General features: G+C 42.2%; 1 protein-coding gene across 1 annotated transcript in view; it reads left to right on the top strand.

Moving 5' to 3' along the window:
* Window positions 1-27,920, top strand: part of STK32A (serine/threonine kinase 32A) — a 287,637-nt gene that overhangs the window by 185,009 nt on the left and 74,708 nt on the right. The window contains exon 6 of the mRNA XM_040344565.1: window positions 23,613-23,650. Coding sequence (XP_040200499.1) covers window positions 23,613-23,650 — 38 coding nt within the window. The remainder of the gene's footprint in view (window positions 1-23,612; window positions 23,651-27,920) is intronic.

Here is a 27,920-nt window from a genome sequence, read left to right as displayed (position 1 = left end):
ACTGGTGGTCCCTTTCATCGGCTGCCCTGAGGCTGATTATACCCAAGTCAATCGATCGATCAACTTGGGTACAATCAGCATGTCGGATTGTTACATGCGATTATTATCAGCGGCTATAGCCACTAGTAACAATCACAGTGTTCTCCAGGCAGGGACAGCTTCCTGCCCCCCCCCCCCCTGCCACTGGGAGATCACAATAACTCAGAGGGAGAGATTCTTTCCTACAATCTGTGGTGGTAGGAAAGAAAATCGCGTCATCTATGGCCTGCCTTAGAGCTGTGTAAATATTAAACCTGGTTGGACAGAAATGCAAATCATCTTTGGTATATATATAATGTATATATTTGAAATGTTTTTTTAACTGTTTTCCGCTAATTCGGTTTTAAGCTGAATGAGTTTGGGTGGTTAAAACAATAGCTAATTTGAAGAAACGCAGTAAACGTTATGTCGCTGTTTGTTCCATCATATCTTACAGCTTTAAACTGTCAGTTTCCTGTTATGTAAATGTAAAATGTACAGTGCATATAAAAAGTCTACACTACATCATTTCAGAACTTTTTCCATCTTTAATGTGATCTATAAACTGTAAAACTCAATTGCAAAACAAACTAAATTCTTTTAAAACTCATGTTAAATAGGAGTCATTACACACCTGCCATCATTTAAAGTGCCTCTGATTAACCCCAAATAAAGTTCAGCTGTTCTAGTAGGTCTTTCCTGACATTTTCTTAGTCACATTCTACGGCAAAAGCCATGGTCCGCAGAGAGCTTCCAAAGCATCAGAGGGATCTCATTGTTAAAGGTATCAGTCAGGAGAAGGGTACAAGGGGAGAAAATATGGCACAACAGTGACATTACCAAGAACTGGACATCCCTCCAAAATGTATGAAAAGACAAGAAGAAAACTGGTTAGGGGAGCTGCCAAGAGGCCTACAGCAACATTAAAGGAGCTGCAGGGATATCTGGCAAGTATTGACTGTGTGGTATACGTGACAACAATCTCATGTATTCTTCATATGTCTGGGCTATGGGGTAGAGTGGCAAGACAGAAGCCTTTTCTTAAAAAGAAAAACATCCAAACCCAGCTAAATTTTGCAAAAACACATCTGAAGTCTCCAAAAAAGTATGTGGGAAAATGTGTTATGGTCTGATGAAACCAAGGTTGAACTTTTTGGCCATAATTCCAAAAGATATGTTTGACGCAAAAACAACACCGCACATAACCAAAAGAACACCATACCCACAGTGAAGCATGGTGGTGGCAGCATCGTGCTTTGGGGCTGTTTTCATTCAGCAAGGTAGAGGGAATTAAAAAACAGTTCCAAATACCAGTCAATATTAGCACAAAACCCTAATGCCCCGTACACACGATCGATTTTCCCGTCGGAAAAACTGCGATGAGAGCTTTTCGTTGGGAATCCCAACCGTGTGAATGCTCCATCTGACTTTTTCCCACAGGAAAACTGCCTGGAAAAAAAAAGAGAGCATGATCTCTTTGTTCCCGTCAGGAAAAAATCCTAGCGGGAAAACCATTTGTCTGTATGCTTTTCCAACTGGAAAAAAACATGCATGCTCGGAAACAATTTGGAGGCATAGAACTTCATTTTGTCGGCTCGTCATAGTCTTTTACATCACCGCGTTCTTGTCAGTCAAATGTTCACCAGACTTTTGTGTGACTGTGTGTATGCAAGGCAGGCTTGAAAGGAAAACGCGGTGATCTGTCAATCAAAGTTCCCCGGCCAGGGGGCGGGGCTGAATATGACGTTGAACGGCGGGAACACTGCAATTAAAATGAAAACTGTTATCCTGTGTTCCCCGCGCTGCGCTCTGATCACCTGTGTGCCTCTCCTGTTCCTCTCCTCCCTTGCACAGGTAGGCTGCATAGTGGACACAGGCTGAATGGTGGACACAGGCTGCATTTGGTGAACACAGGCTGCATGGTGAACACAGGCTGCATGGTGAACACAGGCTGCATTTGGTGGACACAGGCTGAATGGTGGACACAGCCTGAATGGTGAACACAGGCTGCATGGTGAACACAGGCTGCATAGTGGACACAGGCTGAATGGTGAACACATGCTGCATGGTGGACACAGGCTGTATGGTGGACACAGGCTGCATTTGGTTAACACAGGCTGCATTTGGTGGACACAGGCTGCATTTGGTGGACACAGGCTTCATTTTGTGGACACAGGCTGCATGTGGTGGACACAAGCTGCATGTGGTGGACACAGGCTGCATGTGGTGGACACAAGCTGCATGTGGTGGACACAGGCTGCATTTGGTGGACACAGGCTGCATTTGGTGGACACAGGCTTCATTTTGTGGACACAGGCTGCATGTGGTGGACACAAGCTGCATGTGGTGGACACAAGCTGCATGTGGTGGACACAGGCTGCATGTGGTGGACACAGGCTACAATTGGTGGACACAGGCTGCATTTGGTGGAAACAGGCTGCATTTGGTGGACACAGGCTGCATTTGGTGGAAACAGGCTGCATTTGGTTAAAACAGGCTGCATTTGGTGGACACAGGCTGCATTTGGTGGACACAGGCTTCATTTTGTGGACACAGGCTTCATTTTGTGGACACAGGCTGCATTTGGTGGAAACAGGCTACATTTGGTGGACACAGGCTGCATTTGGTGGACACAGGCTGCATTTGGTGGAAACAGGCTGCATTTGGTGGAAACAGGCTACATTTGGTGGACACAGGCTGCATTTGGTGGACACAAGCTACATTTGGTGGACACAGGCTGCATTTGGTGGACACAGGCTGCATTTGGTGGAAACAGGCTGCATTTGGTTGAAACAGGCGGCATTTGGTGGAAACAGGCTGCATGGTGGACACAGGCTGCACGGATACAGTTGTTAACCACTTAAGCCCCGGACCAATATGCTGGCTAAAGACCCAAGGGGTTTTTACAGTTCGGGACTGCGTCGCTTTAACAGACAATTGCGCGGTCGTGCGACATGGCTCCCAAACAAAATTGGCGTCCTTTTTTCCCCACAAATAGAGCTTTCTTTTGGTGGTATTTGATCACCTCTGCGGTTTTTATTTTTTGCGCTATAAACAAAAATAGAGCGACAATTTTGAAAAAAATGCAATATTTTTTACTTTTTGCTGTAATAAATATGTAATAAATATCCCCCAAAACCATATACAGGCATACCCCACTTTTAAGTACACAATGGGACCAGAGCATGTATGTAAAACGAAAATGTACTTAAAGTGAAACAATACCTTTTTTCACTTCTAGGGGGTCATGGGCTGTAGTGGGGGTGTCAAGAGCTGTAGTTGAGGTCCCAGGGGCTGTAGTGGGGGTGTCAGGGGCACACTGGAACAGGGTGAGGTATGATCTCGGAGTTTCAGCTCCATCTACTGTGGCTTCAAAATGTATGTACAGTACTTGTAAGGCACTTAACATACACTCGCGGGTATGTCCTTACTCGCGAGTGTATGTAAAGTGAGTGTACTTAAAGCGGGGTATGCCTGTATAACATTTGTTTTTTTTCCTTAGTTTAGGCCGATACGTATTCTTCTACCTATTTTTGGTAAAAAAAATCGCAATAATCGTTTATCGGTTGGTTTGCGCAAAATTTATAGCGTTTACAAAATAGGGGATAGTTTTTTTGCATTTTTATTTTTTTTATTTTTTTTACTAGTAATGGCGGTGATCAGCGATTTTTTTTCGTGACTGCGACATTATGGCGGACACTTCGGACAATTTTGACACATTTAAATTGCATTGTTTATTGTGAAAATGACAGTTGCAGTTTGGGAGTTAAACACAGGGGGCGCTGTAACATTTAGGGATCACTGTGTATGTGTTTACTAGTGTAGGGGGGTGTGGCTGTAGGATTGACAACATCGATCGAGTCTCCCCTATAAAAGGGATCACTCGATCGATGCGCCGCCACAGTGAAGCACGGGGAAGCCGTGTTTACACACGGCTCTCCCCGTTCTTTAGCTCCGGGGAGCGATCGCGACGGAGCGGCTAAAAACAAATAGCCGCGCTGTCGTCCCGGATAGCTCCCCGAGCGGACCCGACCTCCGCATGTACCATGGGGGGGTCCCGATCGGACCCCCCACCCACGTCTAGGTAGGCACGTACAGGTACGTTGATGTCCCTGTCCGTGCCATTCTGCCGACGTAAATGTACATGAGGAGGTCGGGAAGTGGTTAATATTTATTTTTATAACTTAATTCTGCATAAAACAATTACGTGTCATTTCATGAGATAATTTATGAGGGCGTGTTTAGGGGCGAAATTAGGGGCGGGGCGAGCTGGGTGGGGCAACTGGTGACGAGAAACCCTTGAGGCCTGGCTAGTAGCTCAGGACTTGAAATTTTGAGCCCTGATCTACACTATTTAGGCCTGGGAGATATAGTCAGGGAGGCATGGAGATATACCACATTGGTAGCTGGTTTGCTGTTATGCTCTATTCTTAACAACCTCGAATATATGTGAAAATACTGAAGGTCCTAAAAGGAAATTGACTTTTTTACTCTCTATAAAAATGTCATTAGAAATTTTGAAGGTGGACAAAGTTTGGTATCATTGCTGTGGATGAGTTTGATCTTACTAAATTGACCCTGAAACCATGACATAAGGAAAAAAGGTGCCTTTCTGTGATGAGCACACAAGGATCCTTTTTAGATGTGCTATGAGATAGTAGTACAACCTTATAAAAAATACATCAAGCTTCATAAAATTATTGCTGGGAAGTATGAAATACACTTGGATTTGGGCAAAGGTCACTAGAGAAAAATTGACATTTCTTCTTGAAAATATCATTGCTTTCCTCATATATATGGGGAACAAAAAATGGTGTGAATGAATTTCATATCAAATATTGTTGTTTTTCAAGTCAATCTTTAAACTGTTAAACTTAAACTGTTCTCTGTGTTGCAGGTGTATCTTGCTCCTTTCACTATTCCTCATTCTGTAGCTTGCCATTTGTTGCCACTTAATTTTTTTTAATTTAATGCTTTATATAATATATATATATATGTATATATATATATATATATGTATATATATATATATATATATATATATATATATATATATATATATATATATATATATATATATATATAGCCAAGTTAGCAATGCAATTACATAACTGACAATAGCCTTTACTAAACCTTTGCATCTATGTGCTAAAATGCTCTTTGCTAGTTTAGCTATTGTGATACAGTATACAGTGACTGTATGTTCTTCCAATTCTACGGGATGTTATGAGTGTGTTCATCTTATACAGTATATACAGTATAATTTTAATGTATTGTTAATGGCAAATGCATTCTACATTTTACCTTTGTTTTTTGTGTTGGTTTTATATCTCAGCAATTGCTTTTCCCAATTGTATTTGTTTTTAGTTTGTTCTATAGTCAGGCTACATAAAGAGTAAAGAATGTGTCTTTACTCAACTTTTTATCTTTGTTATAGTTCTACAGCCCCATCTGTGCTCTTATCTTCCCTGGATGCATGCTGGAGATCAGGACATCTCCAGTGGTCTCACATATCCCCTCCATAATCACAACTGCTATGAGCCATCAACAATGCTCAGTCCAAAATAAACACATAGGCCCAGGGATCGGTTTCAGTCAGGTGAAGATGGCTGATGCCCATGGGCTCTGCAGGTTGTCATGGACTCAGCAACAGTTTCAGGTCTGGATTCGAGTGGCGTTTAAAAGCTAAGAGCCACCTGATACAATGACTGAGGTAGATTGCGAGTCCGTGACTTCTCCTGACCCCTTTTATGGTAGCGAACTTCCAGACAAACACACAGTTCAATGAACTTTTGAAGATCATCTGGAAGTTCTCTATACATCAGTTCATCCTTAATGCGATCAGTAAGCCCCTTGCAAAAGGCTGCACGAAGAGCACCAGCATGATAGTTTTTCTCAGCAGCCAGTATATGAAATCCAACGTCATATTAAGTGGCAGTTCTGGTATCTTGCTGTATATCTAAGAGTGAGCATTCAGCAGCTTATCAAAAACAGTCTGTAGTGAACTAATCTGCATTTTGCAGCTAAGAAACATTGTGTTCCAGGTAAGGAGAGACCCATGCCAGTGCCTTTCCCTTTAACAAAGAAATGACAAGTCACCTTGGCAGAAGCTGTGCTGAATGTGTCAGGGCAATTGTGGAGGGGGCACATGTTCAGAAAGCCTCTGCAGTCAGTTGTATTTGCAATTGTTACCACTACTTTGATTTTTTTATTCTTCATTGAAATAAATCACCTGAAGAGATTGGAACCCCCACATATTCCTTTTCCCACTCGGTTTGAGCGCTTGCCTATAAGTTTTTACGTTTTTTCCTCTGAAATCTTTCCCTACCTTTGTTTTAGTTTACTGAATACTTTTACTATGTGCTAAATACCCCCTATATATTTTTTTTTATTATTATTATTCCTTACCACATTTTGTTAAGACTACACTATATCAGTCTTTTATCTTTTCATTCACATCAATATGATCAGACTACATCGTTATGTAATTTCTGTTTCATCTGTGCTCTATATTTTCAGGCTATTGATATAGTGATGTATTATCTTCCTATTTGTCATTTATATTTAATTCTCTTTGACATTATGATGCTTGAATATATGGAGATAATAGTATTATATTTTATGCTACTATATATCTGTTATTCTGAATTCTCTTTTTATTGTACAACCCCATGTATATATACATGAATTGATTGTATTCCTGTTTAACTTTAATAACAAATTTGAAACAAGACCATTCGGGCACTCGGGCACTGCCCGAGGGCCCCATGCCACTAGGGTAAGGTGACCAGATTTTTAAAATAAAATCCGGGGACACATTTTTTCTTTACTAGTAATGGCGGCAATCAGCGACTCTCTACCCGTCGCCGCCCGCCTCACAGCCTCTCAAGTATTACTCTTCGGGCCCCGGCTACTACTGAATGGGGAGCGGAAGAAGATCACTTTGCCAGGGAAGGCAAGGAGATAGGCAGGTGGCTGGCCAGGATTTGAGCCAAGGCAGAAGAACATGCGAGCGAAACAGAATGGGCATGTGCCCCGAAACTGAAGAAATATTCCCTCCGCTCCGACCAGCACATGATCATCAGAAAGGGGCACAGATAATGGGAAAAATACAACCCCCCTATGCTAGAAGGCACGGTGAAGCGGAGGTGTGTAATAAAAAAAAATGTATTTTAATTCTGCACTGACTGTCTTTGAAATTGCCCCTGCCCCCTATTAAATCCAATCTGGGGACAAAACCAGGGACAGACTTGGTCCAGGGACAGTGTCCTCAATCAGGGGACTGTCCCCTGAAACTGGGGATGTCTGGTCACCCTACACTAGGGGGCCCCATCAGGGTTGCCAGCCTCAGTAAATCCTAGGATTATAGCTTCCCCCCTCTCCAGTACCTTTCAGTGTGTGTATGTGTATTCTGTGTGTATGTATACTGTGTATGTATACTGTATGTGTGTGTGCGTGTATACTGTGTGGCCCCATAATCTATTACCTGGGGGCCCCATAATCTCCTATTGCCCGGGGGCCCGATAATTTCCTATTGCCCGGGGGCCCCATGAGTTGTCAGTCCGCCCCTGTCTGCAGTCCTCAGTATTTCCTCCAAAATTTTCAGGCAGAGGAAGCTTGGGAGGTACTGAAGAGACTTTGATTGGAGCAGGAGCAGGAGTCTGGACAGGTTCAAGACACGCCGGCAGCATGGATTTAATAATAGCAGACAGTTCATCAAGTTTAGCATCCAGAGAAAAAAGATGCACATCATGATTATCAAGCAAATGTCCCTGAAGCGTGATAGCTTTAACCACCTCAGCTGGCATTGTAGTCTGATATGCAAGGCACCTGTTGGAAGGTTTAGTTCAGAGGGGAGCTTTGGCTGAGGGTTGAGGCGCTAGCAAAGTCAGGCAGGCCGGATCAGCAACGAGTCTTGGCAGCAAGATACAGAGTCAAAATCCAAGAGCGTAGTCGGGACAGGTAGGGTCTTACACAGGTTGGCAGAGTAGTACAGAATAGTCAGGCAAAGAGAGTAATCCAGGAAACAGGCAGAGGACAAAGTCCAGAAGTTCATGTCATGCACTCAGGGAAACAGATCTAACAAACGGGCATAGTTCACAGGAAGTACTGGAATGTAAGCTGATCTGATTGCGGATTTATGGCAGTTGGAAGGCAGGTGGAGCTAGAGAGTACTAGAAGCAGAGGTACTATGGGAGGTGTATACAGCACAACTCAGGTTCCCCAGTAGCAGAGGGAACAGAGCCATAGCCCAAGGACAGCAGGACCCAGGCTCAATCCCAGACACATGACAAAAGCACCATTATATTCCTTCTACAGTCTATTACTGTAATGGTGAAAGTGGTGTCATCCATCTTGGTGGGCTGTGTGGCAGAACTGTGTTAATCTCAGGAATGGCTAGACAGAAATGCAAATCATTTGGAAGGCAAAACCACCCCCTTATATGTTTTTAATGTGTGTATTTAGCTGTTTGCCTGTAGGTCAGCTTTGTTTTCATATCAACCCAGACCAATAAACAGATAGGTACTGATAGAAAGTAGCAACAAGGTACAGTCACTGTGCAGTAATACTAAGTAGGATCCTGCATATATAGTAAATAAGGTTTTCCCCATATGCGTATACTGTATATTTACAACGCATGCAAAGTTTTTAAAACATTAACCCTAAGAGCCGGTTCACACTGGGGCAGCACGACTTGCCGAGCGACTCGGCAAGGCGATCTGCCCACGACTTCAGAGGCAACTTGCAAAATGACTTCTGTATTGAAGTCAATGCAAGTCGCCCTGAAGTCGTCCCAAAGTAGTACAGGAACCTTTTTCTAAGTCGGATCAACTTGAGTCGCTCCTATAAGAACGGTTCCATAGTACAAAGCGGAGCGCGACTTGTCAGGCGACTAAGTCACTTGACGAGTTGCCCCTGTGTGAACCAGCTCTAACTGATAAAAAATGTTATATAATTCTGGTTGCAATGAGTTAACATCTTAAAGAACTTGTAAAGTATGTGTAAACCCTCAGCTTGTAAAACAACCCATTCAGTTTAAAATAGTCATGAAAGGCAAAACACTTGTGTATACATATTAAAAAAAACTTTACAAATGCATTTTCCCCCTTTATTAAGTGATCACATACCCTCTGTTCTCAGCTGCATAAAGATCCTTAAGTGGAGGGGGGGGGGCCAAGGCACACTGGGCCAGATTCACGTAGAAGTGCGGCGGCGTAACATATCGTAGATACGTTACACCGCCGCAAGTTTTCATCGCAAGTGCCTGATTCACAAAGCACTTGCAATGAAAACCTAAGCCCGCGTAATTCAAAGGGGCGTGTGCCATTTAAATTAGGCGCGCTCCCGCGCCGGACCTACTGCGAATGCTCCCTTTTGAATTTCCCGCCGTGCTTTGCGCGAAGTGACGTAATTTTTTCGAACGGCGCCGTGCGTAGCGTACTTCCGTATTCCCGGACGTCTTACGCAAGAAGGAAAAAATGTTAAATTTCGACGCGGGAACGACGGCCATACTTTATACAGCACATACGTGTGCTGTGTAAAGTTAAGGCACCAAAAACGACGACTAATTTTGCGACGGGAAACTAGACTAGCAGCGACGTAGCGAACGCGAAAAACCGTCGTGGATCGCCGTAACTCCTAATTTGCATACCCGACGCTGGTTTACGACGCAAACTCCCCCCAGCGGCGGCCGCGGTATTGCATCCTAAGATCCGACAGTGTAAAACAATTACACCTGTCGGATCTAAGGGCTATCTATGCGTAACTGGTTCTATGAATCAGTCGCATAGATACTCTGAGAGATACGACGGAGTATCTGAGATACTCCGTCGTATCTCTTTTGTGAATCTGGGCCACTGATCTTCCCACTGAATGGCTGTGTTAAAGGGTGTGTCAGCTCAAGTCTGATCATTGGAGGAAAGCAGGCTGAGTTCTTACACAGCTAGATAACTGACCATGCTGTGCTCTCATGCCTAGTGTAGTCAGTTTTTGTTAGTAAAGCAGAGGCACTGACAGGAACACCAGGGATTTCACACAAAGGAAGTAATACAAAGTAGCCAGGATAATTTTTCGTACAAGTACATGGTACAACAGGCACATATCAGGAATATGAAATGCTGGGTTTACATATTCTTTAAGAGAATGTAATCTCTTTAAAACCTTTAACCTGCAAGGGGAAAAACTGATGTAATAATACATATTCAACAATAAATAGATAGGGTGCAGTGTCCTAATGACGGTTATTTTTATTTATTTGTATCATTGGCTTGTGAATTGTGCTTGTGGTTGGAAGTAATTTACTACAGTGGATGTTGTTCATTTATGCTCTCTTCCTAATCTGGCTCTAATTTCATTACTTAAAGAAGAAGTTGAGTTCTTTCCCCCAATTCTCAATGTCACATGGTCAATAAAACACCAAAATGCAGTTGGCGGTGTGCAGAGAATGTAATAGACACTCATACATTATTTGTTAGGCTGAGAACAGCTGCAAGGCTGAGGCCATTAACTCAATCTCTTCATTACCACACTGTATTTTGGAGCTTGGCTGACTTGCGTGCTGCCTCACTGGGTGCAAGATGAGGGACTGTTACACCTCAGATATGTCTAATACCTTCACATACAGAAGAAGCTTTTAACAAAGTGCTTGTCTTTGGCTATCTTTTGAAAAAAAAAAATTCAGTATGTGATTTAATAAAATACGAACCAGTGTAATTATCTCTTATGGTGAGAAAAACGTCCACCACATGCACCACAATTAACATTAAATAGCATGAACTTTAATTATTCATTGAGGTATAGATTTAAGTCACAGCCATTTTTTGGGGAATTTGTGTTTTATCAAATATTTTTCTTTTTATCTGTAAGAATTCAGTCTGGCGTTCCATATACATTTTACTATAACAATTGGAGGTTTTAAAAATGAAAAAAATCCTGTTACTCTCAAACATTGCTTGTCTGGTAAATCACTTTAGTATACGACCGCCTTACAAAATTATTGGGACTGGTATCAATCCTTTTGCCGCGTACACGCAGTAGGACTATTGACCGGGCAAAATGCTGCCCGAATTTCCGACGGAAAAATAGAGAACCCGCTCTCTATCTAAGTCCGTCGAAAATTCTGACGGAAAAAGTCAGATGGGGCATACACACGGTCAGATTATCCGATGAAAAGCTCCCATCTGACTTTTTCCATTGGAAATTACGACCGTGTGCGCGCCTTTAAAGTAAAATCCAGATGAAACTTTAAAAAAAAAAAAAAATTTTAACAGAATGTGACTAGGTACTATATTAGATTTTTATTAAAATTTTATTTTGAATTCTATGTGGATTTAAAGCGGTGGTTCACCCCAAATTTTTTTTATAAAATTAAATCCAGTAGACTCAGCATACTAATGACATTTACTGTATGTAGGTTTTTTTTTTCTCCCCGTACATACCGTTTTCTTGTCATTTTGTCCAGGGCTTCCGGGTTCTGAACTGGGAGTTCCTATGCTTGGATTAGATGGCTTGATTGACGGCTTGTGAATCAGTTCCCCTGTCGCACAACGCGCGTCACCAGATTTCCGGAAATAGCCGAGCTGCGAGTCGGCACTATACGGCGCCTGCGCAGTCAGCTCTACACGGCAGGCGCCGTAAAGAGCCGAGTCCCCCTTCGGATATTTTCGGAAGGCGTGACGTCACGCGCTTTACCCGCACGTCAATCATCGAGCACAGCGCATCTCCTGGGAGGATCAACACTCACTCCCAGGAGACATTGCGCAGAGCTCCCTGTCGGGGAAATGGTGCGACACGCCCACTCCCCGCAAGGAAGAAGACCCGAAAGTGAGGCTGAAGACAGGTAAGTGTACAGATTTAAAAAAAAAATGACGTTACAAGCCATTATTAAGGCTGCAGATAGCATAGGTAGAAAGTTCAGTTTAAGGGTGAACCTCCGCTTTAAATTGCAAACAGGAATAATTAAAACATGACAACTAAATGTTTTGTGTTTGCCTTCCTAGCAAAGCAATTTATTCAAATGCAGTTAGTCTTTCAAATATCTAGAGATACGCTATATTACCAAAAGTAATAGGACACCAGCCTTTACACGCACATGAACTTTAACCACTTTAGCTCCAGAAGGATTTGCCCCCTTAATGACCAGGCCATTTTTTACAATATGGTACTGTGTCGCTTTAACTGACAATTGCGCGGTCCTTCTACACTGTACCCAAACAAATATTTAATCACTTCTGTGTTTTTTTGGGGGGTTTTTTTGCGCTATAAACAAAAAAAGACAGACAATTTTGAAAAAAGTCAAAATCTTTTTACTTTCTGCTATAATACATAGCCCAAAAAAATATAAAAAAATAATTTATTCATCAGTTTAGGCCGATATATATATTCTTCAAAAAAATGTCAGTAAAAAAAATTGCAATAGGCGTATATAGATTGGTTTGCGCAAAAGTTATCGCGTCTACAATCTATGTGATGGATTTAGGGACTTTTCTTTTTTATTGTTTTTACTGGTAATGGCAACAATCTGCGATTTTTAGTGGGACTGCGACATTGCGGCGGGAAAATTTGACCCCAAATGACACTTTTTGGGGACCAGTGACATTATTACAATGATCGGTGCTATAAAAATGCACTTATTAATGTAACAATGATACTGGCAGGGAAGAGTTTAACACTATGGGCGATCAAGGGGTTAACTGTGTTTCCTGGGTGTGTTCTAAATGTAAGGGGGATGGACTACCAGGGACATGACAGAGATCGCTGTCACCCGATCACTGGAAACAGAAGATCTCTGACGTCATCTGGCAGAACGAGGATTTTGCCTTGTTTACATAGGCAGTTCCCTGTTCTGCATCTGTACACCATGATCACAGGTTACAGGGGAAAAACGAGGCAGCCGGACCCGCGAGCATGCTTCAGTGGCTTGCGGCACGCACACCTGCTATCTCCTGTGCAAACACTGACGTACACCTACAGCGGTTTGCGCAGGAGAAGAGCGGCCTGCAGTAGTATAATGATGGCGGCTGGTCGGCAAGAGATGAATAACATCCCAGTCTTGGTCTGTAGGGTTCAATATTGAGTTTTCCCACCCTTTGTAGCTATAACAGCTTCAACTCTTCTGGGGAGGCTGTCCACAGGGTTTAGGAGAGTGTCTATGGGAAGGTTTGACCATTCTTCCAGAAGCACATTTGTGAGGTCAGACACTGATATTGTATGAAAAAGCATGGCTCGCAGTCTCCACTCTAATTCATCCCAAAGGTGTTCTATTTGGTTGGGGTCAGGACTCTGTGCAGGTCAATCATGGCCCTCCACCCCAAACTTGCTCATCCATGTCTTTATGTACCTTGCTTTGTGCATTTGGTGGAGGGGGGATTATGGTGTGGAGTTTTTTTCCTGGGTTGGGCTTGGACCCTTAGTTGCAGTGAAGGGAACACTTAAGGCGTCAACATACGAAGACATTTTGGACAATTTCATGCTCCCGACTTTGTGGGAACGGTTTGGCGATGGCCCCTTCCTGTTCCAACATGACTGCGCACCAGTGCATAAAGCAAGGTCCATAAAGAAATGGATGAGTGGGTTTGGAGTGGAGGAACTTGACTAGTCCTGACCTCAACTCGATAGAACACATTTGGGATAAATTAGAGCGAAGACTGGGAGCCAGGCCTTCTCGTCCAACATCAGTGCCTGACCTCACAAATGCGCTTCTGGAAGAATGGTCAAACATTCCTATAGACACACTCCTAAACCTTGTGAACAGCCCTCCCAGAAGAGTTAAAGCTGTTATAGCTGCAAAGGGTGGGCCAACTCAATATTGAACCCTATGGACTAAGACTGGGATGCCAGTTCATGTGCATATAAAAGCAGGCATCCCAATACTTTTGGTAATATAGTGTATACTTACCAGGGATTAGAAAACACTGAATTATCACTTATTTCACTGGAAGTTGGTGTGAATAGTGATGAGCAGATGTATTCACCTGAAACAGGTTTGCATGAGTCAGGCTGATTTATGATATACCCCAATGAGCGGATTGATCTACTTGTAGACTGTTACTTGGGTCTTTACCAGTTGATATGTGTGCCACTTGCAAAGTGTCTTTAGCCGTTATGTGGACTGTTACATCACAAAGGACAGAGAAACCTGCCCTCATCTTCCAGCATACTCTGCTTGCTAAGAATGCGCATTCGCAATCAATTTGAGTTGTTTCTACGATCAGAGTTCTTTTACATTGCTTCTGGCCTACTTCTGACCTGCTTCTGGCCACCTTATGAACAAATGCCAGGGTATACAAGATCATAATCATTTATTACATGGCAGAAAGATTGCAATTATTCACCTGGAAGAGTCAATTCAGAATCCAGTCCATCTAATAGCCATAAATTATAAGATTTTTTCTAACAGAGCACTGGATCCACACAGACACATGGAGGTGAATTTTCTATAGTAAACTTCATACAATAAACTATGTAAATATTCACTTTAGTCATCCAATCGTGCAAATTCCAATTTTTTTTTATCTCTGTATAATTGGGTAATTAAAGTGAATATTTACACAGCTGATTGTGTGAAGATCCTCAACTCCTTTAGCAAGTTAGGCAAAAAAAAAATAATTAAAGTAGATGTAAACCCAAAAACATTTTTTTTTTTTTTTTTTGAGGGCACAGTGTAGAGAATACGATTTCCTATCATCTGTGCCCGGTCTTGCCATACAGAGTTAATCCAGCGCTGAGCAATCCTCTTTTTATTGTTCAGTGAAATAAAACAGACTTCCAGATAAAGACCAAAGTCCTTGCTTGAGTGACAGGTTATTTACATATCTTGTGCACTAGCTTGCAGACAAGTACAGCTTCTTGTCTATGTATATTCTGATGGCTGTTTACACTGAACTGTGGATCACCCCATATTTTGAAAACATTTAATCAAAACACAGGAAAGACAGCCAATCCTGGGAGAGCTGGACGGGAGAGGAGAGGGGAGGGGATGTGAATTGTGCACTTTACAGAAGATGTGCTTGTCTGCAAGCTAGTGCATGAGATATGTAAATACAATTTGGGGTTTACATCCACTTTAAGTGTCAATAGCTGGGCTGCATATTGCCTTATTCCTCATCCCATGGGAGTTGTAATTAGTTAAACATTTGTTAAATTACAAAATGAAATTGTTCAATTTTAAAACAATATACTGGTTTTCATATTTAGGTTTCTCCTTTAGCAAAAGCTACTTTCACCTCTTTCATAGTTCCCTTGGCTGAGACAGAATGAGTTAACATCAGGGGTTTCTCAGGTGTTCATTAGTTTCAGACCAATGGGCTGTTCATTTTAAAGTATCGCATTGCAGCCTCGGGTGTATAGGATCAAGACATTAGTTGAAAAGTAATGTAATGAGCCTATTTATTCCAGGTAATGTCTTGTAAGTCTACTCAAGTGAATCATGAAGGCAGATCATGTGTAGGTCTTACTATTCATAAAGACACTATGCTTTGTTTCCTTATTAAGACAGCAATTCTATTGCAGGCCAAAACTTTATTTAAAGGATGCTTGCACAGAATCTTTTAATAACCGGTGTACGAGTAGTGTAACTGTAATGATTAGAAACTGTGAAGGAATTTGATGGATTTTTTTTTTCAAACTAATGTGATGTGGTTTGCTTTAAAAAAATAAAATAAAGAAATCATACATACATATACATGTTCTAGGACTAAATGATAGCAAGACTTAGGCCCCGTACACACGGGAGGATTTATCCGCGGATATGGTTTCCACGGATAAATCCTCTCGAGGATTTGCGCGGATTTTGATGCGATGGAGTGTACTCACCATCGAATCGAAATCCGCGCCGAAATCCTCTGGCGATGACGTGTCGCGCCGTCGCCGCGATGATGACGCGGCGACGTGCGCGACGCAGTCATATAAGGAATTCCACGCATGCGTCGAATCATTACGACGCATGCGGGGGATCCCTTTGGACGAATTGATCCGGTGAGTCTGTACAGACCAGCGGATCAATCCGTTGGGATGGATTCCAGCGGATAGATTTGAAGACATGTCTTCAAATATTTATCTGCTGGAAATCCATCGCATGGGAGAAAAATCCGCGGAAACAGATCCGCTGGATTGTACACACCATAGAATCTATCCGCTGAAACCCATTCGCTGGGATTTTTCAGCGGATAGATTCTATCGTGTGTATGGGGCCTTAAAGTGGAACTTCACCCAAAAGGGGAAGTGCCACTTTTTCTCCTCCCCCCCTTCCTCCTCCTAGACATTTGGCACTTTATTTTGAGGGGGGATTGGGTGTTAGTTGGAAGGAGAGTTGTATTGGATTTCCGCCAGAGATATTTTTGGTGGTGATGCCAAATAATGAAATGTTAGTCTCATCTGACCATAATGCCTTTTTCCATGTGGCCTCAGAATCTTTAAAGCGGGAGTTCACCCGGATTTTTTTTTTAACAGTAGATTGGGCCTAATTACGGGAAGCAGAATCGGGTGTTTTGATTAAAATCAATGCAGTACTTACCTTTTTTGAGATAGATGTTCTCCCACCGCTTCCGGGTATGGTCTTGGGGACTGGGCGTTCCTATTTGATTGACAGCCTTCCGATGGTCGCATACAGCGCGTCACGAGTTGCCAAACGTCGGTACGGCGCTATACGGCGCCTGCGCACCAACGTTTGGCTACTTTCGGAAACTGGTGACGTGCTGTATGCGACGATCGGAAGGCTGTCAATCAAATAGGAACGCCCAGTCCCGCAGCCCATACCCGGAAGCGGCGGGAGAACATCTATCTCAAAAAAGGTAAGTACTGCATTGATTTTAATCAAAACACCTGATTCTGCTTCTCGTAATTAGGCCCAATCTACTGTTAAAAAATTATTTTTTGGGTGAACCTCCACTTTAAGATGTGTTAAAGGTGATCAGATGAGATTAAAAAAATGTTTTTGGCCTGAACACCAAATGATATGTCTGGAGGAAATCCAATACAGTAAAACCTTGGTTTGAGAGTAACTTGGTTTGAGAGTGTTTTGCAAGACAAACAACATTTTTAAATAAATTTTGACTTGATATACAAGTAGTGTCATGTCACAACTAAGTATAAAAGAGAAGAGAGGTGCCTCTAAGTGTAGTAATACGGTTACATTTAATGAAGGTACAACATTTAGTAACTCACATGGTTGATGATTATAACAGGCACATCTAAGTATGCAGACATCCAGGTTAAAGCTGTCCACATAGACCACCCTCCTCACCGCTATCGACATCGTCCCTTGCACGCTGCACTTCAGGCCTCGATTTCAGATTGCTTTACTGCAAGGTAGTCTTCTTGGTCATTAATTGCAGACTGACAGCAGTGAGAGCTGGCAGTGCGGATGATGATCTATGTGGACAGCTTTACCCCGGATGCCTGCATACTTAGATGTGCATCTTTTAATCATCAACCATGTGAGTTGCTAAATGTTGTACCTTCATTAAATGTAACCATATTGCTATACTTAGAGGCGCCTCTCTTCTCTTTTATACTCTGTAGACATGTGCATTTGCTTTTGTCCGAATGCATTTTCGTCTGAATTTTGGGTATTTTCGTTATCGTTTAACACACGAAAACGAACGCGCAGAATCCAAAATCCGAAAGATCCGACATAAAAAATGCTTTATTTTCGTTTTTGTCGCTACAACAGTTCGATATGGATAGGAGATTCAACATGACGCTGACAATAGCGTCCTGTGTCTATCGAACCTGTGGTCGAATGTGCCTAACCTAATGCTATTAGTCCAAGATTATTCTACATAGAGAGGAAAGATTTGACGTTATAGAGACAGTGTTGGGGTAGACCATTCAACATCAACAATGAAGATTCCACGAAGCAGTGAAAAACATACAAACATCGAATCTGTCATTGAAGGCTTATGGTGTCTGTCGAAAGTTCTAAGAAGATTCGACAAGCAGCTAAACTGTACGCCACCACAATCGTACATTTCCGGTCAAATGCTCGGCCACATAAGCTATAGAAGAATTTGAATGTTGGTTGACTAGTAATAATAATTTATAAATATAATTATTACTAGTGTCATACAACATTAAAATTCTTCTATAGCTTGTGGGCGGAGCATTCGACTGGAAATGTATGATTGCGGCGTCGTACAGTTTAGCTGCTCCGTCAAATCTTCTTAGAACATTCGATAGACCCCATAAGCCTTCAATGACAGATTCAACCTTAATTAATTCGGATTTAATCGGACAAATGCATTTTTTAACAAAACAAAATAAATAAAAATGAATTTCGGGAGTAACTAAATAAATGTATTTTTTGGACAAAAATAAAATTCCGAAACAAAATATTTCAGTGTGCACATGTCTAATACTCTGTGACTCCTGCTGGATTTTGCTTCTAATCCCCCTGTGGAGGCTTCCATTTGTGGATGGATATTTTATGGTTACACAACCTGGTCATATTACTATAATCTTTTTATATGTACTATAAACTGAAGGACCTTATGAATAAATGGTTGTGGAACGAATCATTTGAGTTTCCATTATTTCTTATGTTAAAATTTGCTTATATCAATAAGAGTTCTTTGGATTACAAGCGTGTTTCTGGAATGAATTATGCTCGCAATCCAAGGTTTTACAGTACAGCTCACCATCCATATAACTACAGTAAAGCATGAAGGTGGCAATATCCTGTTATGGGGATGTTTCTCTGCAGCAGGGATGGAGCACCTATCAGGATAGAAGGAAAAATGGAGGGAGCAAAATACCATTAAATTCTTGAGGAAAATCTGTTGCCCTCTGCCAGCAAGTTGTCAATGGGAAGAAAGTTTACCTTCCAACATGACAATGACCCAAAGCCCACAGCAAAAATGACCACACAGTTGTTGAAGGAGAAACAGGTGAATGTCCTTGCATGGCTTAGTCAGAGACCAGACTTAACCCCCATTGAAAAGCTGTGGAATGACTTGAAGACTGCAGTCCACAACAGTCACTGTCAAAGCAGTTCTGCAAAGAGGAGGTGGCAAATATTGCAAGGTCTAGATCTGCAAAGTTAGTAGAGACATATCCCAACAGACTAAAGGCTGTAATTAAACCCCAAATTGGTTCAACAAAATACTGACACAAAGGGGTGATCCTTTTTCAAACTCAGTTTGTAGATTCTGTTTTATTTTTTATTTTAGCTGACATTTTGGTGTTATAACTTTCACTTGGATGTTATAAGTCGCACTAGTATATACAACTGGATAAAATAAAAACTGTGTGTCATTTCAGGCTGCAAAGCAACAAAATGTAATTATTTTAAAAGCTGCATCTTTTCTCTAGGTCAGTGACTATCTTGCCCAAGAGTATGGTTAGACACGGTCTGACCTCCTGAAGAATTTTTAAAACATATGCTGGGTTAAACATGCACATTTAAGCTGGCCATAAACTAACAGAATTTCCAAAATGTTTGCTTGATTTTTTGGGGGGTTAGTGGGGTCAAATCGACGATTTTTTTTTAACGGTGGTGATGAGAAAATGCAAAAACGCAGGAGGGAAATATTTTTCTCAAATGAGACTTTAACTGTAAATGTGATTTTCTTTCAGGAAATTGTATATGTTGTAAAGTGCACGTTCTAGGCACACAAAAAATGCTGTTTAATATGTCCGAGATTCTATTCAAGTAGCAGCGCTGGATAGAATTTTAAGGTCCTTATTTGACTGAATGACAGTAAGATGTAATGCTCTCATGTACAATTTTTCATAATTTCTGTATGAATGTTTGAATGAAATTCTTCTGGAATGTGGACAGCTTTAGTTTGGAGTAAGCATTTTCAGTGGAGGAGGGTGGGGGAAAGGCTGCTATGCTCCTCTGGGGCTGGTCTAATCTTGTCGGAAACAGCAGAAACTTGTTTATAATATGCCACACAACTCGTCGCCCCTTCCTCATAGATTGGTTAGTCAACTGTGTCTAGTGTAGTCTATAAGCCGCCATCCATACTCTCTAAGAAAACTATCTAGGCTTTTTTCAAGTATCGAAAGAAAAAAGAGGATCATCTTACCTACAGACTTTACCATTGTCTTCAACTGACAGATCACCTTGTGGGAACATTAGGCTGTTAATGAATTATTCAATGTCTGTCATGATGTTCCCTCCTCAACAGGTGCTAATATTTTAGTAATTTTAATCCAGTTCTGTAAGGGGGATGCCAACATTTCCTCACACTGTGAATTTTATAGTAGAAAATTGCTACATGTCTAGGTCATGCTGAGCTACATCAGCTTTCTTAGGCTTTAAGGATAAGTGCACTTATTCCTTTTAAATAAAGCAAAAGCAGTACTTTATTGCTTACCTATAATGCAGAAATACAAATTTTACAGGAGGGTCAGAGCGCTGGCTGAGAAAAATCCACCGCTGTGGCCAGCAGGGGTTAAGTCTTAAGAAGGGTGGAGGGGTTGAGGTATGTGCCATTCTGTTATTTCCTCATAAGCAAATGTAGTTTCAAGTGAGCGATAATATGTCCCATTCTGAAATACATGAAGCACTTACAGAAAAAAGGATTAACAGTGAGTATTTTATATGTGTTTTAAGGTTTTAGGCTTATACCAGGGCTGTAAACAGCAACCAAGGCAATGTATAAGGGGGTACCACCAGGCCTCCTGTAAAGAGCCCAGGTAGCAGGGTAAATTGAGCAGGGAGGGTGATTAGCTTCTTCTCCCCTACCTAATGCCAGCTTCCAGCATGATGCAGAGAGAGCCATACAGGGGATCAGTTCTAATAATTGCCCCCCCGTTGCACCAATCACCCTCATTCTACACTGTACATTTCCCACTGCTGCCCTCTTTTGTGCCCTTCCCACCCTCACAGTCTGACGGCTTCCCTTCTATTCCTGTTGGCAGCTGCTTGCACACAATAGAATCCTTCAGGATAGACAGTGGGAGAAATATATCATATTTACAAGCCTCCTTCCCTCAATGAACATGAGTGATCAGTACAGGTCACTCACTGTGTTCATTCATAACTGAAGCATAGTAAACTGTGTTTATTTGGGGGGACCTGTCAGGTTGGCTGTATGGGGTCCCATGGTTTCTAACAGCAGCCCTGGCAGTAACTACAATTTTCAGCTCTAATTGTTCCAGATACCAATAGTAGTAATTTCACAATGTTATGAAATCAGTCTGGAAAGAGAAATGTTTCCCAACATTAGTGACCTCTGCAAGACAGTATTCTGAAATATATGCTGCCCACCTGGGTCAAGGCTGTGTTATTCGTGATCACCTGGTCTTGAGTTAGCCTTTTATTTATACAGTAAAACCTTGGTTTGCGAGCATAATTCGTTCCAGAAACATGCTTGTAATCCAAAGCACTTGTATAAAAGTGTATAAAAGAGAAGAGAGGCACCTCTAATGCCCTGTACACACGATCGGTCAATCCGATGAGAACGGTCTGATGGATTTTTCCATCAGTTAACCGATGAAGCTGACTGATGGTCAGTCGTGCCTACACACCATCAGTTAAAAATACAATCGTGTCAGAACGCGGTGGTGTAAAAGACATCGACGTGCTGAAAAAACGAAGTTCAATGCTTCCAAGCATGCGTCGACTTGATTCTGAGCATGTGTGGATTTTTAACCGATGGACGTGCCTATAAACAATCGTTTTTTTTCTATCGGTTAGGTATCCATCGGTTAATTTTAAAACAAGTTTCACATTTTTTAACCGATGGATAAATAACCGATGGGGCCCACACGCGATCGGTTTGGTCTGATGAAAACGGTCCATCAGACTGTTCTCATCGGATTGACCGATCGTGTGTACGCGGCATAAGGGTAGCAATAAGTTGCTAAATGTTGTACCTTCATTAAATGTAACCATATTACTACACTTATGCCCTGTACACACGATCGGTTCGTCTGATGAAAACGGACCGATGGACCGTTTTCATCGGACGAACAGATCGTGTGTGAGCCCCATCAGTTTTTTTCGCATCGGTGTTTTAAATTTTTCTTATGGTTAAAAAAACGTAGTTTACGTTTTTTTCGCATCGGTGTTTTAAATTTTTCTTATGGTTAAAAAACCGATAGAAAAAATCGATCGTCTGTGGGGAAATCCATCGGTCAAAAATCCATGCATGCTCAGAAGCAAGTCGACGCATGCTCGGAAGCATTGAACTTCATTTTATTCAGCACGTCGCTGTGTTTTACGTCACCACGTTGGACACAATCGGATTTTTAACCGATAGTGTGTAGGCAAGACTGATGAAAGTCAGCTTCATCAGATATCTGATGAAAAAATCCATCGGTTCGTTTTCATCAGACGAACCGATCGTGTGTACAGGGCATTAGAGTCTCCTCTCTTCTTTTTTATACTCAGTTGTGACATGACGCTACTCTTTTATCAAGACATCGCTTGTATATCAAGGCAAATTTTATTGAAATATTTTGCTTGTCTTCACAGTATTTCTGTTTTTATAACATCAGTGGTGCCTCACTGACAATTTTTTTTGTTCCATTTTTTTATTTTTTCTGCTGCAGGTTACTGCATAATAAAACCCAAATCCTAAACTTTTTTAAATTTGTTAGAACTTCGCTGAACACAGCAGGTCCTCCCGCTCTTACTTAAAGTTCTACTTCAACTCGGCAGGAAATTTCACAGGAGAAAAATGAGAGCTTGTCAAAATGAAAAATTAAATTCCGCACATTGTATATCACAGCGACCTTTGTCTTAGCCATCGGATGACTGAATACATTGCTGTAGTTCCCTGTCAATAGCTGGTCACATAAAACCAAGTGTTCCAAAATTATATTGAAATTGATGTTTTAGTTTTACACAACCTTCAAATGTTTTACATTTATAAGTTTCAGAAATTAATAATGACTTTGGAAAAATCTGCCTATTGCTAATTTAAGGGAATAGGTCTATTAGTTATGTTATCTATATAAAATAATGAAATTGGCAGCAGTAAAGCAGCACAAGATACACAGGAGCAGTCCAAGCAGGTTTGTCCACATTTGTATTTAGCAAGACAGCAAACAAACACAGTTTTTTGGTGAAGAAGGACTTTTTACAGCAAGTCCATAGCATAAAACAAACAAAACATCTGCTCTTCTGAGGCACTAACGAAACTCAGGTCAGTTCATACCTAACAGGGTGCCCCAACCAGGTTTCTAAGCACAAACAGGCAGCACTTGTACTTTTTTATTGTTCTGTCAACACCCAGCCCAGACTTTGCCCTTAACAGGAGGCTCCCGCAGCAGAGAGAAAAGGAGCCCTGAGCTTGTATATATAATGACCTGTGATCAGCTGAGTCTAATGAGGCCTGGCTATCTGGTAAGATGTGGACCTAAGAATATAGGATTTATCCCACACAAAGCTCTCCAGAACCCAAAACAGAACCTATGAAGGTTCTGAGAAAACCCAATTATTTTTTCTCCATATTAGTCACAACCACTTGTTGTTTGTATGTAAGAAACCTAAGTGCCAAATACACATTGTTCACGATACTGCTAGCCAATGCCAAAAAATATATATACAGTATTATATGCAGTGTCACATAGAAAGATAGATTATCATCTAAGAGCAATTTTTAATCTCGGCATATGTTAATTTATCTGTTTTCTTCTTTTAGAGATATCAAACCGGATAACATTCTACTAGATGAACAAGGTAAGCTTAATTTAAATTAAAAAAAACATAATATCGTGAAATGTTCATAGCTGTATGACATTTAGGGGTAGCAATTATATTGGATACTCTGATCACTTCTGCCTGAAAGGGAATTGCCAGTTGAAACGATACATACCAGGATGGTGCCTGTAGGTGCAGGCATCATCCTGAGAAAACCACTGAAACCTGTGGACATCCATGGATGGCCTCCCGACGGGAAGTGGGTAAAATACAGGCTGATCCATAGTTTTATTCACTATTATAAGGTCATCGGCGCGGCGACGGCGCGGCCACGTCACCGCGGATGTATTCCGCTGGGATTTTGATCTGATGGTGTGTACAGCCATCAGATCAAAATCCGCCAGAGGATTTATCCGCTGGAAACGGTCCGGCGGACCGTTTCCAGCGGAAATCCTCTCGTGTGTACAAGGCCTTAGGGGTCACCACAACTTGGGAAATTTTATGAACAGCACTAGAAGGTTGAGAACCACTGCTTAAAGACATAAAAGTACACACCATCATTGCCGATAGCTAGAGGGGATTCAGATCTGCGGTTCACCAATTTTCCAGTGGGAATTGTATAGTAGGTTGCAGATTAAAAAATCAAAAAAATCGTATTGCTCAAACTCCTCTTCCTCTAATGACCCCTGTGAGTTTTGGTCTGCTGCTATGACCATATGACTGGACCCATGCTTCGCTGACCCCCCTATCAATATCGTGATACAATATAAATATATTCGGGTGTTATATATAACGGAGGTTGAGCAATACAATTTTTTTGATTTTTTAATCTGCAACCTACTGTACAATTCACCCAAAAGGGCCTAGTATAGATGGGGGGGCCTCAGGCTGTTTTTTTTTCAACGGCTGCCTGCACCCTAACAACCATGACCATTACTTGTTGTTAAGGATGCCGGAAGCTGCCCACACCTTAATGACCAGCTATTTACAACCTGTGTTAAGGCCTGCACAATTGTTTTTGGGTAGAGGGTTTACAACCTCTATCAGATTTGAATCGCTAGTGCATTTTAATTGCTACAAAAGTGAAATAGGAATATATGGCCAACACCTAATAAAAATTGTATCCTCCAGGTTCCAAAAAAATGTAAGAAAATACATCTTAAACAAGGGGGAGTCACCGGAGCAATACATACAGTAACCCTTCAATAAAATCCTAGTTTTATATATGTGCTGGTATCAACTTCTCTTTGTTCCAGATTAGAAAAATCAGCACCTAAAAGCCCTAAATGTAAAGTTGTTAAAAAAAAGTTAAGTATAAATGGGTGGTGCTATCAATATTTTGAATACTGTGTCTCAATATAAGGAAAAAAATATTTATTATTTAACCGATTTAATTACTGATGTAGTGCAGTACTGTATATATTTTTAAATATTGCACATGCTGCGTAAACTAAGAAAATGTTATTAACATACTTTATCTTTGGGGTAAAAAGGAAAGGTAAAGAATGAATGAATGGGATATTCGTATTGTCTGATCTTTGCTTGACATTGCGATGTATGCATTGTGACAGGTGCTTACTTCAAGTCAACTTTGTGTCAGAAATTGCTCATGCATCTGTCTCTCAGTCAGTGTACCTCTATTAAATATTCATGCCCTCAGATACGCAGGACTCTAGTGGGACTGTCTGTCTGAGTGATTTCCACAAAGTTCACACTAAAGTCATAAGACATTCACCATAAAGGAATAGCTTAGCAAATCTTATAGTACAACTTATCATCAAAACATACAGCAAGCTTCCCTAGCATAGCACAGCGGTCCCGTGAGCCCAGAATGAGTTTCTATTCTCTTTAGTAACATTGACATTTTTACAGATCACAGCTTTCGGGCATGATGTACAGTGTTCCTGAGATTTAGATAAGCTTTTGTTCAGGGAATGCCACAAAGCATGAAAAGGACGGCCATACATCTTTTTATATTGTGTGTTCCGAGGGGCAAAATTAAAAAGTAAAATGAGTAATTAAATAGACGTACAATCCAGCCATTCTTCTTTATATATGTACTTTATGTATATACTTATTTAAATAGGTTGTGTAAAGAATATACAATATTCAAGACATTCTACAATAAAATGGCAATATTAAATTTAATTTTAGCTGAATTTGTATTAAATCCCATCTGCACCAACTTTTTTTTTTAATGTATCAATTGTATGCAGCAGCCCTAGCTGTGTTGCTCGAGTGCTAGCGTTCTTGTATACAGTAGGTAAATTGTCCGTCTTGACTGGCAGCCAAGCCTAGGTGTTTTTCTGGGTCAGGATTGAGTGACTCAGGGAGGCTTGTACGACTCACAGTCAGCATCTCTGATACCTCCCCCTACTTCTGGAAACTAGCAAAAGATTCCAGAAGGATGGGCGTGGAAAGGAGGAGAAGCTAAATGTATTGTTAGGGCCCTGACCAATCCCCAACAGATGGGTTGACAGGGGGCAGGCCCCCTCAAATACTCAGGGTCAGCCCAGCTGGGGCAGTGTGGAGTTTAGGTGGAAGATGGAGATGGAGTGTGAGGCCCCGTACACACGTCCGAGGAACTCGACGTGCCAAACACATCGAGTTCCTCGTCGAGTTCAGTGTGGAGGCTGCCGAGATCTCGGCGGGCCGACTTTCCTCATTGAACAACGAGGAAATAGAGAACATGTTCTCTTTTCGGCCCGACGAGTTCCTCGTCGGCTTCCTCGCTGAAAAGTGTACACACGACCGAGTTTCTCGGCAGAATCCAGCTCCGACCGAGTTTCTGGCTGAATTCTGCCGAGAAACTCGGTCGTGTGTACGGGGCCTAAGTCTGTTGGAGGCCTTTGGGAGTAGCCCCCTACTCTGTGGGGCGTGAACTCGGGCCTGGGCTCGGGAGCTCATGACACATAAAGAGATTCTGACCAGGAGACACGGGAGCAAGGAGAGGATAGTAGGAGAACACTGCCTAGCAAATCTCTGGGGAGAAAGACAGCCGGGGGGCTGGTGAGTGTCAGAGAGGAACTGAGTGCAAGCAGTCTGGGATGAATGCAGAGTCAGTCTGGGAGGACTGTGGAGGGGTGGCCAGGGGTGCTGGTGGGGAGAGGCAGCTGCAGAGGGGTTGGGCTGGCAGTTTCTGAAGCGGTGAAAGCTGGGATCAGTAGACACTTCAATAGGACAGCTAAGCACCAAGACCTCTTTTTCTGCTGCACTACCAAAGAGCCAGCAGTTCCTGCCTGCAAAGGGCATTTGCTCTGGATTTAACTGAGTCTGTGTTGGATCAATTTGTCAGTGTTACCTGGTCTTTGGAGATATAGTTCTACAAGCAAGATTGTGCTGGAAGTAGAACAGGAGAAGTGTACATTTTGCAATCCCCCTAATAAAATACAAGAAAAAACAAAGCAGCAAGGATTAATTCCTGACTCCAGTGTGTGTGTGGAAAATGTGGGTGCCTGGCTGTGCAAGGTGGAAGATACCCATATTGACCAGTGGCTCTTATGGGGGTAGCCCTACATTTAACCACTTGCCGCCCACCAATGACATATTGACGGCGGCAAAGTGGTTGTAGAATCCTGACTGGACGTCATATGACGTCCTCAGGATTCTGAGCCGCTGGTTCACGGCGATCGTTGTTGCAGGGTGTCAGTCTGACACCCCGCAACACCGATCTCGGTAAAGAGTCTCTCACGGAGACTCTTTACCACGTGATCAGCCGTGTCCAATCACAGCTGATCACGATGTAAACAGGAAGAGCCGTTGATGGCTCTTCCTCACTCGCGTCTGACAGACGCGAGAAGAGGAGAGCCGATCGGCGGCTCTCCTGACAGGGGGGGTTTGCGCTGATTGTTTATCAGCGCAGCCCCCCCCTCGGATCACCACATGGACCACCAGGGAAGCCCACCCTGGACCACCAGGGAAGCGGGCAAAAAAAAAGTAAAAAAAAAAAAATCTGGGCAAAAAAAAAAAGCATAAAAAAAAGATGCCAATCAGTGCCCACAAATGGGCACTGATTGGCACCATGGGTAAATCAGTGCCGCCCCACAGTGTCCATCAGTGCCACCCCACAGTGTCCATCAGTGCCACCCCACAGTGTCCATCAGTGCCACCCCACAGTGTCCATCAGTGCCACCCCACAGTGCCCATCCATGCCCAGTGCCCACCTATCAGTGCCCATCTGTGCCACCCATAAGTGCCACCCATGAGTGCCCATCTGTGCCGCCTATGAGTGCCCAGTGCTGCCCATGAGTGCCCATCAGTGCCGCCCATGAGTGCCCATCAGTGCCGCCCATCAGTGCCGCCCATGAGT

Source organism: Rana temporaria, chromosome 3, assembly GCF_905171775.1.
Source record: "Rana temporaria chromosome 3, aRanTem1.1, whole genome shotgun sequence".
NCBI classification, from domain to species: domain Eukaryota; kingdom Metazoa; phylum Chordata; class Amphibia; order Anura; family Ranidae; genus Rana; species Rana temporaria.
Note: the sequence above shows the minus strand (reverse complement) of the source record. Positions and strands in the feature narration are given on the sequence as shown.